Below are 18,082 nucleotides of genomic sequence, written 5' to 3'. Positions count from 1 at the left end.
ATTTTAGTATACATTTCTCTTTTACCTTTGCCCTTGTATTCTATCACTGATAGGGAATTTCAGTAGTCTCTTATCTGCTCAAGGATCACGTGAATGTAGACCCTAATCTTAATGGGACACCCTCTCTGTTAGGTTGTTGGGTAACTTTAGTTTTGGGGCTTCCCCTGCCTCTAGAAGACGTTTCTAAAGAAGGGGTCTTCAAACTTTCTTTACAAAGGGCCAGTTTAGACTTTAGGCAGGCCAGACTGTGGACATAGGGAGTCACAAATGTCCCGGCATTAGTGGGAGTAAAGAGTGTCAGTGAGAGGAATGGTGCCCCATTGTTTGTGTCATTGGGATGAATGGTGCCCCATCCTTGGTATTATTGGGCCCCATTGTTGGTGTCATTGTAAGGAATTGTGCCCCACCATTAGTGTCATTTGGAGGAATTGTGCCCTTCATTGGTGTCATTGGGGAGATTTATGCCCCATTGTTGGTGTCAGTGGATGAAATAATTCTCCAAGGGCCAGACAAAAGCAAGCAAAAGGCCACATCTGGCCCCACAAGACCACTATTCTAGAGCTTTTTTCTCTTTTTTTTACGTATTGTGACTTATTTACTACCATATTGAGTGATGACAACTGACACATTACACATGCCTTAAGACGCCCATAGATTAGTCTTTTTTTTTTTATAGGTGAATGGGGGAATCCTCCCAGCTGAGCTATTGTATTCTGACAGTGTAGTGATCATAATACATTGATCGAGCCGGAAAAATCCAACAGGCTGGTTGTACAGAAGTTGGCATTGACGTCTGTACAACCTGCCTGCCCATATATGGGTCGAAATTCAGACAGTCCTTGCTGAACCAGCTGATTCTGCCCTCCTGGGTTTCCTAGGTGAAGACTGCAGTTGGATCATCAAGGTCCTAGATCAGGGAGAATTGGGGGACCTATTTCTGAAGTTGTTGAGAATAGTCTGGAGAAAGTTTTGCTGAGGATCTGGCCTGAAGGCTCACAGTACAGGGTCTGGCTTGGACTGGAAGGAGGCATTCATGTATACAGGGACACAGTAAGTAGAGGCCTAAGAGAGAGATGCTGGAGAGACTGTTGCTATTTGACCCCCTTTTTGAGAAACTGTTCTAATTTTGCTGGCTCAGACCTGTTTACAGTATGGGATCCCCCTGTATGCAGGGGTGGACTGACCATTTGGCCCGGGGGAAGTAGGGGGCCCCATGAGATGCCAGTGGTACCTTTCATGGGCTTTTTTATGTGTGGTTTGAGTATGGGTGAGGACACAGGGGCCCCATGATCCCCTATCACCTGGGAGCCCCTTGAGTTGTCAGTCTGCCCCTGCCTGTATGTCCACATTCTCTTGCATTAGAGGCCTACCTTAAAGAGGATAATTACTACTAGATATGGTCCTCAGTTAAAGTTTACACTAGTTCTAAGTTATCCCAAGGCTCACCCTATACCCTATCCAAGTGCCCCAAACAAATAAATAAAAAAAGAGACACTTTCTGTCTGGTCCTTGTGTGGAGAGACTGAAAACTGCCGTGTGCCTGGCTGCTGTGCATTCAATAGGGAATAGAACCTGGGAGAAACAGCGAGACCGGCTTGGGGTCTGAGCTACATACATTGAACAGATACATAAACCCTTGAATACAAGTTTGCACTGTTACAAATTCAAGGGAAGTTCAAGTTGAAAGTTGCAAAGAAACCCATCTAGTCCTACAGGATCCAGGGCTCGGCTGAGACTGCTACAACCCCTGTTTCCACAATACAAATATCATCAAATTAATTTGATGATTGGTTACTGCAGCCTTACACAATTGGAATGAACATTGCTTTGGCTTTCTGCTGTTTATCTGACCAGAGGTACTCTTGGACTAATGGTTCCCTAATAGGACCAGAGGAACTCTTGGACTAATGGTTCCCTAATAGGACCAGAGGAACTCTTGGACTAATGGTTCCCTAATAGGACCAGAGGTACTCCTGGACTGATGGTTTTTCTACCCCCCCCCCCCCCAATGTCCGCTGAATAAGGGTTTTTTTGTATTTTCTACCAATATTGATCTTTATCTACATCAGGTGTTACTGTCAGGAATGGACTTGCCAGTAGTGGTGGGACTCACCTGCCTTGTGGGCTGCAGTACCAGGGCTGGCCAGCGGGTGCTCTCAACAACCAGAGGCTCACTTTGGCAATTAGCCATCACCTGGGGCTGATTGCAGGTGGTGTATTTAAGGGATGGCCAGACCTGCAGTCTGTGCCTTGTTGTACTGTTTGTTTGGCCCTGGTTTCCTGATCCTGTTTCTGCTGTTCTGACGCTCCCTGAACTCTGCCTGTACTGACCTCGGCTAGTCCTGACCACTCTCCCGCCTGCTCCTGGTACTCCGTTTTCCCGTTTGCTACCGACCCGGCCTGCCTGACTACTCTTGTATCGTATGTTTGTTATCTGTTGGAGGTTTGGTTCAGTTTGTTTGCACTGTGTTATGTTTAGTTTTGCACTGCGTTTGTATTGTTAGTCTTAATAAATTATATTATTTACTATATCTGAAGCCTACGTTTCCCTGTTTCAGTCCACACACTTCTGGTCACACCCGCATCCCTGACAGTTACTATTGTACAGAGCATCATCATCTGCACTGTTATCTTGTTTTCCTAAATTCCCTGAGGATGTGGGTCTTATCCCACGAAACGCGTCAGTTTCTGGATTAATAATTCAACTTTATGGCAATAAATTTGCCTATTGACGATCTATGTATCTGTTGGTATTGTTGGGGCTCTTAGACTCTTGCCCGCTCCCCCCCTTCTGTTCCATTAGATTTATATTATGTTTTTTTGCTTCATTATGCATGTGTCTATTTTGACTGACCAATTGGTCTCTCTTACCACGTTTTTTTTTTTTTTATAAAATTACAATAAAACATGTTCTATTTTATCTAGTGTTTTCATGTTGTGCATCTTTATACTTTCATATGGTATGGTGCTTTAAAAGCTGCATTAGTTTTTTCTCTGTTAGGATTTTTATATCGTTCTGATTAAATAGGGGTGTGGCACCTATAAAACCAATATACAAGGACAGGTGAGATTATATGTCTCTCCAGCTCCCGTCCTATTTTTTATCTAACTGTATCGTAAAACAGTTTTAGTAAAAGTGAAGCTTCTTTCTCTATATTAACCCCCCTGGCGGTATTCCCGAGTGTAGCTCGGGGTAAAGTTTCAGTTCCAAAAGTGGTAACCCCGAGCTACACTCGGGAATACACTGCGGCGCTGCCCCAGGATCTGTTCTTCTCTTACCTTGTCCTGCGCTCCCGCGATGTCCCTCCTGCAGTGTCCCCTGTAATGTCCTCCGGTGGATGCCGGCATCTGTCTTCTGGGTTCCGTTCCCTGCGATGTCGGGACGTACGGGGGAGGGAACGGCGGGAAATTTGAAAATGACAAAAAGTGCCATTCACTAAATTCACTAAAATCACATAGTATAACATTCCTGTATCAAACCATTTCACATACATTTTGTCCCGAGTGCTTTGTCCGGCGCCCTGCCTGCATTTTTACTGTTCTTTCTGCCTGGAAACTGAGAAACGTCCATGGCGTCCAAAAAGCGTCCCTTTAGGTCAAAAGCGGTTTTAGACCGGCTAGAGAACAGCGATAGTAAATCAGAACCACTTGCAGAATTGAGTGATAATGATTCGTGGGGGAAATTCCTCATCAGACACTGAAAATGATTTTGCGACTGAGCTCAGTGATTGGCGCTCTTTCAAATTTCAGTGTTTTTGGTTTGATTATATTATTGAATTAAATTTATTATTATTATTTTTTATGATTATTTAATAAATTATAATTTATTAATTCGTGTTTCAAATTTTAACATTCCTGGGATGTTTACTAGACTCTTGTTCGGACAGATTTCAGTGCATTATTCCTAAAAATTACAGGCCTACAATAAAAAAATACATATTCCATACAAAAAAATGTACCGCTTTGAGCACAGAAATATGGACATAATCAGACCGCTAGGGAGGTTAAATGTAACATCATGTTCATCGATCTCTTTCTGTTTGTGTTTTCTTTCTGCCAGCGTTTTACATCATCATCCAGACAGAAGATCACAAACACTTTGGATCTTTCTATACCTACGTTATGTCTATTTTAAGCACCTTTGAGTTTTTCCTCAACATCATCAACTCCCCCACCAACTATGCTGTGACCCTTCCTTACATTTTCCACATTGTATATTTTTCCTTCGCCATCCTCACCAACCTCCTGATGCTGAACCTGCTGATCGCCATGGTGGGAGACACTCAATGGAGGGTGGCACAGGAGAGGGATGAGCTGTGGAGAGTTCAGGTACTCGAAGGGTTAATGCCTAAGGATCTTTGGATATATATTTTTGAAAATCTAATTGAACTTTATTGTACAACAAGTTAATTCTCCATCATAATAAAGACGTACCTGTTTCTCGCCTCTCTTTTTATCAGGTTGCTGCAACCACAGTGATGTTAGAGCGAAAGCTCCCACGATTCCTTTGGCCTCGATCAGGCGTTTGTGGCACAAAATATGGATTAGGAGACCATTGGTACTTATGGTGAGTTGAATGTTGTAAGGTGTAGCTGACTTTTTGTCTTTTTTTAACTCTGCTTTGCAGAGATCTCCAGTTTTTATCTTAACTGTTTTACTGCCACCAAATGTCATATGTGTGTCGTAGGTCGGTGGTAGCTAGAGCCTTTTACACATGACTGAGGTATTGCAGATACCTATTGGCTTCCGTCACCTTTAGAAAGACCCCATTACTTGTGTCCCCCCACCCCAATAACAGACAACACAATCTTATTGCTTGGAATGTAAAGGCCATAGCAGTCATTTTATTGGAAGAACAATAAAATGCAACTTTATTAAAAACTTACATTGTGAACATAGCTGACCACAATGTAATTACAGTAACTAACGTCCTTAACCACTTCATGTCCGGACACTTTCACCCCCTTTCTGTCTAGGCCAATTTTCAGCTTTCAGTGCTATCACACTTTGAATGACAATTGCGCTGTCATGCAACACTGTACCCATATGCATTTTTTGAGATAGATAAAACTTTATTTTTATTTTTTCCAATTTTTTTTTTGAGACAGATAAAGCTTTATTTTATTGGTACTTATTCACCACTGGGATTTTTATTTTTTTTGCTATGTAAATGAAAAAGTCCAAAAATGTAAAAAAAAAAGTGTTTTTCTTATAAAATTTTGCCAATAAATATTTCATCATAAATATTGGCCAAAATTTATTCCGTTATCTTTTTAGTAAAAAAAAAACAAAAAACCCAAATTAGTTTATAACCAAAAATTATAATTTTTAAACATTTTTTTCACATTTTTATTTTATTTTTTTATATTATTATTTATGGGGTTTTTTTTTACATACTGTCACCCTGGCAGTACAGTGTCACCTTGGTGACACTGTACTACTTGTGGGGGGTGATGAAGATTTTATTTTTTATTTTTTACACTAATTGCTTTTACACCCATAAAGGCTGTTAAAGCAATCATTTCTCCTTCCCTCTGGCTGCATTCTTGCAGCCATTGAGAATTACTGTGTGAGCTGTGATTGGTCACAGCTTGTCACATGGTACAAGGCTGTTGTGAATAGCCCTGTACCATGTGACCTCTGTGATCATTCACAGATTTCACACGTAGTAAGCAATGATGTCAGAAGTGACATCTTGCTTACTACTCTGCATGTGATCACTGATTTGCCAATCAGTGATCACATGATCGGCACCTCGCAAAGAGGTCCCATAATACGATCAGTGCTCCACTATGTCCGGAGGACACAGCGGACACCAGATCACGGTGCTGTGCGCTCCCATGGAGCGCGCACAAGCAGGGGGCGGGGAGGCCGTTTAGAAACGACCACCCGACCCTGCCTTGCCACCGTCCGATCGTTTATATACAATGGCTGGATGGGAGGTGGTTAAAATCTAAAGGTCTTTTAAGGCAACTTGTATTCAACCGACCGGCTATATCTGCCACCATATAGACTTGAAGGCCCCCAGCCGCAAATACACCGGCTCAAGGACAATTTAATATCCAGATAACCTCAATTTAGCCGAATGACTCTTAATATATTACTCCTTAACTTAACTAGGGAAGGTACACCCATACCTGAGATGGGCCCAACCTGCTCATTCTCCAACAATTTTACCAGTCACTGCCTTAAAAGACCCTGAGACCCCCTGCCAACTGCTACGACACAACCCAAAACGAAAATGAAGAACATCAAGGCAATTAATAAAAAAGGCTAACACAATACAAGGCCAAATTAAGTATCATGGGCAGGAGGGAGGGAGAAGCTTGTTCTCTTCTGTACCAGCTCCGACTGACTCGGAGGAAAATTCTCCACCCCTTTTCCTCTTCCAGGGCCCACCCTGCCTCGCTCCGTCCCACCCCATGTTCCTCCAGTCAGATGGGAAAAACTTTTAAACAAACCTGACTCATTTTTTAACCCCATGTTACTCCAGCCTTCCCTGCAAACCCAGTCATGTCTGGCTTTATGCTTATGCTGCCCATCTAGCTCCAGGCCCTATTCTTTCCTGGCTGCTACAGAAGCCAGGAGTGTGTGTAAATATTTAGGTAGAAGAGATCCGGCAGCTTTCCCACCCACAGGCCCAAGACCCACAAGTCACCGGGTAGACGGGAGGGAGACCAGCGAATGTCCATTTGCTGATCTCTCCGAGATAGTAAAAACCGAGACGCAAAGAGGATTTTGTCACTTCCGTTTTCTACTATCACTTTTTCTGGCCACTGTGGTCAGGGAAGAAGCAAATGGATTGTGGTCTGTGTGGAATGCAGCGGGGACATCAGGGGTCTAATAGAGCTTGGAGACCATGTTAAACGCAATGTCACAAGCATGAGACTGCAGGCTTGGCTGGCTTAAATCAGGTTTGGTCTCAACCCAGAGACTGGCCACATCAATCACCTTGCAGGTGGACAGACAAAGAGAATGTATCACAGCCAAAACCTGGATGAATGAGATCAGCAGCTGTGATAGATCAGGAACGTTAAACATTCCTGACAGTGTATTTTTTACTGAAAATTTTCTCCTAAAGTGTTACTAAACCCAGGACCCTGCATTCACTATATCTGGTATCGGTAGCTACATGCCACTGTATGCTGTCCTACTAATGGTTAACCGACAACTAGCTAACAAAACTGACAGAAGCAGCGTTGTGTTTCATTCCTGAATTTTACATCTGTGAATAATTCTGTAAAACTGCAATACAATCACAAAGTGAAGTTACAATATGCTTGTAGACATGTCTTTTACAAATGTATACACTGAACACATTTCTTGTAAACAGCTACCTACAAATCACAATAAATACATTGAAATTCAATCTAGATATTGCATAACTTCATCAAATGATAAAAAAAACTTACAAGCATACTGTATGTGTATCAAAAGGAGAATGGAGGAGACCTTCACAGGTTCTTCAGGAAGCTAAAATCACTCTACAGTGGTTTATGGAAAATCCTTATGAACAAAACGGTTTTATTGTACAAAAGTAGACTGTAAAACAACAGTACATTTTCAAATGATACATACAGCAAAAACAAGGCACTTTTGAAAAGTACAATACAGAAAAGTATATTAATGAAAGAAAGAGAAGAAATAGAAAAGAGTAGGTAGCAAGTACATGAAATATGTAGATGATAAGGTAGATTGAATGATACATCTGTCAGCAGTATATGCCAGTCAACTTTCATTGGGAATGTTATTAATTATGCAATAAATGTCTATAATCCCTCCATGACTCCCATTTTTTATCAAATAAGTGCATCTTATCCAGTAGGGTATAATGAATACGTTCCATGAGCATTACAGCATCAATTCTGTGTAAAACGGAGGCCAAGGGTACAGAATTGGACCTCCAATGTAAGGCAATAGACCATAAAGTGGCAATACATATAGTATGTATCAATCTCATAATGGCATCAGAGACCCCCGGGATATGAGCCCCCAATAGACAGGTCTGTAAAGATAATCGTATCGGGGTACCCACCAGTGAGGTAGCCACCTCAGATATCTTGCACCAAATAATAGATAAGGTCGGGCAATCCCAAAATATATGAACCAAAGTACCTGTGAGGCCACAGCCCTGGAAACATAAAGGGGACATTTGTGGGAACAGTACATGTAGTCTTGATGGGGTATAATACCATCTAGTTAAAACCTTGAGGGCCTTCTCACGAACAGAAAGAGATCGAGAACACTTACATATGTTATCCACCATGGAATTCTATTCTCCTTTTTTAACAAGACACTCCCTATTCTCGTTGAAAGAAATAATAAAAACAGGTGCTATTGCAGTGAACACCCAATAGATGGTTCCTTATTCAACACAATGGTATACAGAACAAGCTGGTTTTAGAACCGTTCTCACAGATATTACACATTTAGAACTTAGACAAGGATTTAGAAAAGTGTACTTTAAAACCTCTACCTTTGGATAAAGAGGGTAGGTAGTTGAAAAGATGAAAAGCATTATTGTAGAAAATATTTCCTAAAAAACCACTCTAACTTAATCTTCTGGTATTACAGGGTGGTGGTAAGAAAGGACCTTAGTCAGAAAAAGATCCGTCGTTATGTCAAAGCTTTTCAAGGTCGAGAAAAAAACATTCATTCAGTCAAGGAAACACCAAATTACTTCAAGGAATACCAAACGATAAAGCCAGATCTGCTTGGATTGGTGGTGACTGAGGCTGAAAAACTACCAATAACCTCATATGAGCAAATAAAGACTTCCCAAACACCAAGTGGGTTGCTACACAAGGACACAGCCAGGACACAAAGTGCTTCACATATGGTTTCCTTGGACATACCACGAGTATGTGTGGAACCATCTGGGTCAGAGCTTCAGTCTTTAAAATGTGAAGTGCCAGTGGTTAGGAAGGCCAGAGGACACGGCTGGGAAATCTTAAGGCCACTTCCATTACGATTACAAGTACAAACCTCTCAAGCCATTAATGGTGATGAGGAGGAGAAAATTCTCCATATCTAAAGTTTTCACTCAAATGTGGTGCTTTTCATCAGCTTTGGTCCAGCAAGCAAAGTACAATTTCAAGGCTCGTGGACCCCTTTTATTAAAGTAAAGTTCAAAACAGCTTACAGGGTTATCTTTGCAGGGGTTTTCAGCATCTCCATGACAGAACAATGACAGAACATACATTTTCAGCCTCCCAGCTATCACAACTCTGCCTACCTTGGACTGCACAGGCTCCTGCTTTGTTACACACTGTGGTGGATTTACTAAAACTGGAGAGTGCAAAATCTGCACAGAAACCAATCAGCTTCCAAGTCTTATTGTCAAAGCTTAACTGAACAAGCTGAAGCTAGAAGCTGATTGGTTATCATGTACAGCTGCACCAGATTTTGCACTCTCGAGCTTTAGTAAATCGACCCCACACTCCTAATATTACTTTCAGGCCCCAGTCTGGTCCGATCTGAGCACCTCTCCTCGAGGTCATGGTAAGCACCATCCTAGTGTCTCTACATAAATCTACTGCTCCTGCAGCAGCTTGTCCCTAGGGAAGGAGCCCTGAACTGCAGACAGAACCTTGCCCAAAAATTCTGTGCAAATCTGCACCATCAGGGTCCTGGTCTCCAGCTTTCCTGGTCAGGGGTAAGCCAGACTCGGAGACCAGTAGCTATAGCAGTAGAGAGGCTCCCACCAACCAGCAGGGTAAGTATACAAACAAGTCACCCTGGTGGATGGTGTGGGCTCACCTGAGATGCGGGATCTAAGCAATAACCAGTATTCACCAGAGCTCCTGATGGTGGAGATGGGTTTTGCTGTGTATTAGTATCAGATCGTGGTCCTCAGGATCGCCTGCCAGGAAGTGAGCAAGCCAGGGTCCAGTAGCAGATACAGAAGATAGGGATCTAGCAAAAGCATAGTCAGTAAATAAGCCAAAGATCACGAACAAGTGTTTGCAGGTTGGGATCCAGCGGAAGCATAGTTGAAGAACAAGCCAAAAGTAGACACCGAGTGGTAGTGGAGATACGGCCAGCAGCAGGAGTGACAAGAGCGCAAGGTTAGCTGGAGAGAGAGCACAAAAATTTGGAAAACAGGATCTACAGAGACATGGCTTAAATCAAGAAAATCATGGAAGCAACAAAGGGTGCAAGGTTCATGAGAAACAAGAGACAAAGCAAGATTGTCCCTAGAGATCAGACAGAGAGCAGTCTCAGGTGGCTCAGTGAGAAGAGCTACAGGCAGACACCACAGCTGTCAAAGGGTTCAAACCAAGACCCTGCAACCAGTGAGATGTGGACACAGGATTAGAGGTGTCATCCCTCCCAAGACTATTCAAAGGCTCTGGGCTCCAGAACCAAATCCAGGTGTGCTTGTGAGCCTGACGGCACAGGAAGGCTCTCGTACAGCTGCGGCTCGAGGGCCACTGAAGGTGGAACAGCAACCACAACAGTATGGTGGGGTATGAGTGCCTGGTCAGTCCTGTAGTCTGTGCAGAGATTGTTGGCACTTCGCTGACAGCTGGACCGGCTGGTAGCAGGCAGACGTCACAGCTGGACAGGCTGGTGGCAGAGCAGGCTGGCAGCGGGCAGATGTCTCATCAGGATTCTGTATGCGGGGCCAGACAGGCCAGGTCGGTAATAGATAAATGGGTCAGGCATGAACAGCAGGCAGAAGAATAATTGGGTCACAGGCCAAGGTCAGTAATGGTAGTAGCAGATCAGGCAGAGACAGAAGGCAGAGGCAGAGTCCAAGAAGCAAGCAGGGGTCAACCACAGGCATCACTGATCAGTCAGCACAGGGTAATAGCGCTGATGAGTTTAAATAGTCTAATTGGCGCCAACATTGGCAATGGGCAGTTGCAGGTGTGCACAAATGCTCATGACTCTGCACAGCAGAATGGGCCCTCGCGCATATGTGCCTATGCCACTGTGTAAGCCCAGAGAGAGATTTAATCTCCAAACACGGAAAGGTTTCTTCACAGTAAGAGCTGTGAAAATGTGGAATAGACTCCCTTAAGAGTTGGTTGTGGCCAGCTCAGTGGGTTGCTTTAAAAAAGTCCTGGATTCTTTCTTGGATACACAGAATATAACTGGATATAACATTTATAGGTAAAGTTGATCCAGGGAATATCCAATTGCCTCTCGGGGGATCAGGAAGGAATGTTTTTCCCAGCAGGAGCAAATTGGATCATGCTTTGTGGGTTTTTTTGTCTTCCTCTGGATCAACTGTGGGTGTTGGATTCTAACTTTTTTTATTTAATGGTTTAACTGGATGGACTTTTGTTTTTTTTTCAGCCAGACTAACTATGTAACATATTCCTCACGCGCGCCCCCTACCTGTTTACAAAACACACATTTTAAACCGTGCTTTTGCCCAGCCGTGCCGCCCTGCCGCCGTATTTATACAGTGGCTGGGCGGCATGTGGTTAAATCAAATATTTGCAAGAGTATACTCATCAAAATGAACACCATTCTCCTTTATGTAATTACTGAACAAGATATACCATTTTGCAGCCTGTTGTTTATCAGGTCATTATTTCTCACATACATTATTACCACTGTAGTATCCTCAGTGTTACTAAGTGTAGGTAAAATCTGTAGGCAGAGGAGCAGGGGTTAATTTGTGTTTTATCAGTGCCCCAAGCACTGAGGCTCTTATTACCTTCCAATGTTTTCTGGAACTTTGTGGATAGTTCTACAGTCTAGTGCAGGGTTACTCAACCAGGGTTCCATAGAACCATAAGGTTCCTCCAGAGGTTGCTAGGGGTTCCTTGAGCAACGAGCAATATCTGCCTCTCAGGTTCCCGCTGACACCATTGATATATTTAGCTATCTGTAAGGGGGGTAATTCTTCTCAATGACCACAAGTGTAAGGAACATTCTTCCCACTGACCATCACACGAATGTATCATGAGCTGTAGATACAGTCATTTTTAGCTCCCCGAGACCAAAAAGTAATTTCAAGGGTTCCTCTGTGTTGAAAAGGTTGAGAAAGCCTGGTCTAGTGGGTGGAGGAGCAGAGACTGCAGCCTGAATATTTATAGAGTTCCCACATGGCTGGATCTAGGGGGGTGCTGGGGAGGGCTATGCCCCCCCCCAGATTTTAGTTGTGCACCCTACCCCCCAAAGCCAACCCTAATGCAGGCCATACATGGGTAGAATTCCAAATGAATTTTGTTTTAGAAAATTGGAAATTTCGTGCATTTTGTAATCTGATGATGCCACCATTGATTTCGAAATTTGACCAACCAAGCTTTTAATTTCACCTCATGTTGCTAGAGAAAAGAATTTTCGTGGCCAAGAATTTTCTTTTCAGGTCACAGCTCACGCTCATTTCTTTTTCAGTAACATTTCTCACATGATTATCCCATCGTTGATTAGAAATTTGTTCTTTTTTCATACAATTTCCAGCATGCCTGGTCACTCAAATTTGATGGTCCCTCTAAATCAGCTGTTGTGGCCCCACTAATGGTGCGAAATTCAAAAAAAAATTCATAGAAAGGATTTTCGAAAGAAAATTCTTTCAGAATTCGACCCGTGTATGGCCAGCTTAACCTGCCACTATACTACCCTAACCTGCCACTATGCTGCCCTAATCTGACACTATACCACCCTAATCAGATATTTTACTGCCCTAGTTTGACATTATGCTGCCCTCGATTGACACTTCTAATCTCAGATATGCATTGTGTGAAGACGAGGAGCTCTGCTGCCTGTGGCCAGGTTCTGTGCAGTACAGGAGCTGTGCCCTGTCCACTGCCCTGTCAACAGTGACCCCTGTCATCTGACCTCCCATCCTCTGCCCCCCTGACATTTTTTACTGTACCCCCATATCAGACAGGCTAGATCGAGTCCTGAGTTCCCACCAATCCCTGAGGAGGCAGAAGGGGTGGAAACAACCCATACTACCATAAATACTCAGAAGCCTGGCAGTCTGGGAGCAGAGTCTGGGATCTGGTCGCTCAGAAAGGGTCCCCTGTGCTGGGGGGTTCTGCCCCTGAACAGAAGGAAGGGAAGACGAGAGAAAGCAAGAGGGAGCAGGGGCGGACTGACTATTTGGAAACTCGGGCACCGCCCAAGGGCCCAGGGTCAGTAGAGGACCCCATGAGATGCCCCTGGTACCTTTTTCATAGGCTTTTTTGAGTTTGGGCAAGGACACGGGCCCCATGATCCCCTATTGCCCGGGGGCCTCATGAGTTGTCAGTCCGCCCCTGAGAGAGGGAGAGAACATGAGAAGCTGGAAACCTCACACTCTTTACCAGTCTCATTAAGGCTTAGTTGAAAACATGCTAAAATCAAGACACAGCCTGTAGAGCAGTGCACCTATACAGCAGCCTCTTGTATTCCAGGAACCACTTAAAGGGACAAAGTGAATAACGTACATTTCCACTTACCTCAAGCCTGTACACAGAAGCCAGGCGCAATACTTTACATGTCTGAGACCGGGGGGCAACTTAGAGCCAACACACAGCAGCCAGAAGCACCCCCATATCTCTAGCTTGGGACAGTAGTAGCCAACTAACCAGGTTCTTTGGTATTCCTGCCAGGAGCAGCACCTGCATCATTCCCATGGGTGGGCAGCACCGTTGAAGTCAGTTCTTAGTAGCTGGAGACTTTAGAAAGTCCTTAAGAGTTATCGAAGTTCTTCAGTTCAGGGCATTCCATGCATCCCTATTCCCTGTCCAAGTTCTACCCATAAATTAAACAAAACAAAATCCCCTGGACCGATTATTGAGCCTGTGGGTGTGGTGCAGAGGGAAAAGGCCAGAAATTCAGTAGCTCCTACAGGAGTAAGCATTACACCACAAAAAGCCAAATTTGGCCTGAAAGCCCTGGCACTCCTCTGGATACAGGAAAAGTCTGGCAGAGTCTGGAACCCAGATGCTGGAAGAGACCTTCACCCTAACCCTCTCTTCTTGGAGCAATGAAACTTGAAAAACACTAAAGTGACTGGTGCCCATCATTGTTGTGACTATCTCCACTGCTCCCATGGATCCACCCTATTGCTAGCCCTCTCCTTGAGTTGGGTCATGTTTTCCTTGCCCCCGGCCAGGAGTGGCGCTACACATCTTTATGAATGTATAAGGACATCTGTGACTATCTCCACTGCTCACATGGATCCACCCTATTGCTAGCCCTCTCCTTGAGTTGGGTCATGTTTTCCTTGCCCCCGGCCAGGAGTGGCGCTACACATCTTTATGAATGTATAAGGACATCTGTGACTATCTCCACTGCTCACATGGATCCACCCTATTGCTAGCCCTCTCCTTGAGTTGGGTCATGTTTTCCTTGCCCCCGGCCAGGAGTGGCGCTACACATCTTTATGAATGTATAAGGACATCTGTGACTATCTCCACTGCTCACATGGATCCACCCTATTGCTAGCCCTCTCCTTGAGTTGGGTCATGTTTTCCTTGCCCCCCGGCCAGGAGTGGCGCTACACATCTTTATGAATGTATAAGGACATCTGTGACTATCTCCACTGCTCACATGGATCCACCCTATTGCTAGCCCTCTCCTTGAGTTGGGTCATGTTTTCCTTGCCCCCGGCCAGGAGTGGCGCTACACATCTTTTTGAATGTATAAGGACATCTGTGACTATCTCCACTGCTCCCATGGATCCACCCTATTGCTAGCCTTCTCTTTGAGTTGGGTCATGTTTTCCTTGCCCCCCGGACAGGAGTGGTGCTACACATCTTTATGAATGTATAAGGACATCTGTGACTATCTCCACTGCTCCCATGGATCCACCCTATTGCTAGCCCTCTCCTTGAGTTGGGTCATGTTTTCCTTGCCCCCGGCCAGGAGTGGCGCTACACATCTTTATGAATGTATAAGGACATCTGTGACTATCTCCACTGCTCCCATGGATCCAGCCTATTGCTAGCCTTCTCTTTGAGTTGGGTCATGTTTTCCTTGCCCCCGTCCAGGAGTAGCGCTACACATCTTTATGAATGTATAAGGACATCTGTGACTATCTCCACTGCTCCCATGGATCCACCCTACTGCTAGCCTTCTCTTTGAGTTGGGTCATGTTTTCCTTGCCCCCGGCCAGGAGTGGCGCTACACATCTTTATGAATGTATAAGGACATTTACGCGTATGTCCCCCTCTCCCTTTTTGTTAAGTTTTTCTTTGCTAATTTAGATTTATGTTTGAGGATATGGCGCCATGCTTTTGCCTTGTCAAACTCATCCGCATCCTTTCGGATTGGTAAAACAACAAATGGAGAGACAATATGGTGGTAATGACTAAAATTCTATATTTTAATATCTGCATTTTTCTATATCTGTATGGAAAGAAATGCATTCTTCATGGTGTGTTATTTGAAAAATTCTGGAAAATGTAATAAAAAAATATTTTGAGCGTAAACAAATCAGTTGCACATGGGAAGCATGGCACATATAACACCAATAGAATGACATTGCATCTTATAAACATACACACATCATCAGTCTGTGTTTTTATAAAGTACCTGATGGATGATAAAATAGCTTCCACTCTGTTGACACGTTGCGCAGACTTGGTCAGCTTCCTCAGGATGGAACATCTCACTAAATATGATACAAGGAGAAGAGAATAAATACATGAGAGTTCGATCAAATACGTATACTTCTATCTTCATAGTACATCTGTCTCAACAAGATGCAAAGATATATAATTCCATGTCTGATATCGTCTATGTGTGCGTGGCAACTAGAGTGAGCATCATACTGCTCCCCAAGAAGACACAGGGACAAGAGGGGAACAGCCAATATGAGGCCAACAAGGAATTCCCACCTGCAGTCCCATAGCCTAATAAAAAGTATCGAATTAAAAAAAAAAATAAAATCGATAGAATCAAACTAATGCGGCTTCCAAGCTGGATCCGCAGTACAACAAGTCACAACACTAATGCCCCACAGGGGTAATTTACTTGTCCTTTGGAAAAATATATTTCCGGAAGCAAATAAGAGCAGATGATATAGTAAGTAGCTCAAGTAAGTGCATCACATATACTATATTGCCAAAAGTATTGGTCCAGCCCTCCATATCATGTGATTCAGGTGTTCCAATCCCCTCCATGGACACAGGTGTATACAATCACACCCCTAGACATGCAGACTGCTTCTACAAACATTTGTGAAAGAATGGGTCGCTCTCAGGAGCTCAGTGACTCCAAGCGTGGTCCCGTGATAGGTGGCCACCTGAGCAATAAGTCCATCCGTGACATTTCCTGGCTACTAAATATTCCACGCTCAACTGTTAGTGGGATTATAACAAAGTGGAAGCAACTGAGAACTACAGCAACTCAGCCACCAAGTGACAGGCAACGTCACATGACAGGGCGGGGTCAGCGCATGCTGAAGCGCACAGTGCGCAGAAGTCACCAACTGTCTGCAGAGTCAATAGCTAAAGACCTCCAAACTTCATGTGGCCTTCAGATGAGCCCAACAACAGTGCGTAGAGAGCTTCATGGAATGGGTTTCCATGGCCGAGCAGCTGCATCCAAGCCTTACATCACCAAGTACAGTGCAAAGCGTCGGATGCCGTGGTGTAAAGCACGCCGCCACTGGACTCTAGAGCAGTGGAGATGTGTTCTCTGGAGCAGGGGTGGACTGACCATTTGGAAACTCGGGCACTGCCCAAGGGCCCGGGGTCAGTAGGGGGCCCTATGAGATGCCCCTGGTACCTTTTTCATAGGTTTTTTTAGTTTGGGCAAGGACACAGGGGCCCCTACTGCCCGGGGGCCCCATGAGTTGTCAGCCCGCCCCTGCTCTGGAGTGACCTCTGGAGAACATATATGTATTTCCCAATTTTAAAGAAGGAAGTCTAGGTGTTTCCTAAAACTTCTATACAAACACTTTTTCAGGCCTGAGAAATACACGGCAGGAACACGCCTGTATAATGTTGGCCGCCGCCATTGCCTTCTCTGCCCACTAGGTGACAGTCTAGTACTTCCCATGATGACAATGTTGGGCTGTACAGGATAAAGTACATTTTTGCAACAATCAAATATAACAATGAAACTTCTATAAACTGACAGATCACAGCTGTTGTGATATTGAACACTTTGCAGTGCTTGTTCCTTTTCTTTTTTTTCTTTTTTCCTTGTATGAACGTGTACGCAGTTATGTGCTGCAGACCATTGCAATGAATTACAGCGTGTCAGCAACAATGTAACATGTCCGGGTTTTGTTTGTTTTTGTTAATGTTTGTGCCCCCCAGTGTGATGTCTGACATTGCAGCCCTGATGGTGCACCAGCTGGGATGCCTAGGAAGCTGTCATTTGTATTGATTTGTTCTATGACACCCGTACAGCGCACATGGATCACCATCACTGCAGACAAACTGTGTTCTATATTGGGGCCGTCAGACTCAGATCACAGGGAGACAAATCTCTGATTTTGCCGGGTAATTTTCACATCATTGCACTCCTGAATCCCGATGGATAGTCGCAGTGGATCACTTTTCAGAGCTGTTTGACAGGCGGTGAGGAGGTGATATGTCAACTCCTTGATACCCATATTAACCATAAAACAACTGGACCATTGAGCTTCAACTGCCTGCAGTGCACAGGATTGTGCTGCATCCCCACACACTGACATCGGCTGCATTTGTCAGCAATATTGCCCTTCAGAAATGACGTGTGGCTTCATTTTTGCCTGTACACCTGCTGTGCCCATTATGAGGGGTTCCCACCATCCCTATGCTGAGTTTCTGGGTCTGTACACCCGCTGTGCCCATTATGAGGGGCTCCCACCATCCCTGTGCTAAGTTCCCGGGTTTGTACCCCCGCTGTGTCCATTATGTGGGTTGCCACTATCCCTGTGCTGTGTTCCTGGGTCTGTACACCCACTGTGCCCATTATGAGGGGTTCCCACCATCCCTGTGCTGAGTTCCCAGGTCTGTACACCTGCTGTGCCCATTATGAGGGGTTCCCACCATCCCTGTGCTAAGTTCCCGGGTTTGTACCCCCGCTGTGTCCATTATGTGGGTTGCCACTATCCCTGTGCTGTGTTCCTGGGTCTGTACACCCACTGTGCCTATTATGAGGGTTCCCACCATCCCTGTACTGAGTTCCTGGGTCTGTA

General features: G+C 44.4%; 1 protein-coding gene across 1 annotated transcript in view; it reads left to right on the top strand.

Annotated features, from left to right (window-relative positions):
- Nucleotides 1–9,136, top strand: part of LOC149449394 (transient receptor potential cation channel subfamily V member 5-like) — a 55,163-nt gene extending 46,027 nt beyond the window's left edge. Inside the window, exons 13-15 of the mRNA XM_089693311.1 lie at nucleotides 4,061–4,329; nucleotides 4,461–4,567; nucleotides 8,575–9,136. Coding sequence (XP_089549437.1) covers nucleotides 4,061–4,329; nucleotides 4,461–4,567; nucleotides 8,575–9,034 — 836 coding nt within the window. The 3' untranslated portion in view covers nucleotides 9,035–9,136. The remainder of the gene's footprint in view (nucleotides 1–4,060; nucleotides 4,330–4,460; nucleotides 4,568–8,574) is intronic.
- The last annotated feature ends 8,946 nt before the right edge of the window (nucleotides 9,137–18,082 follow it).

Source organism: Staurois parvus, unplaced genomic scaffold (genome assembly GCF_062004578.1).
Source record: "Staurois parvus isolate SC_StPar_1 unplaced genomic scaffold, SC_StPar_1.0 ptg000621l, whole genome shotgun sequence".
Lineage (NCBI taxonomy): Eukaryota > Metazoa > Chordata > Amphibia > Anura > Ranidae > Staurois > Staurois parvus.
Note: the sequence above shows the minus strand (reverse complement) of the source record. Positions and strands in the feature narration are given on the sequence as shown.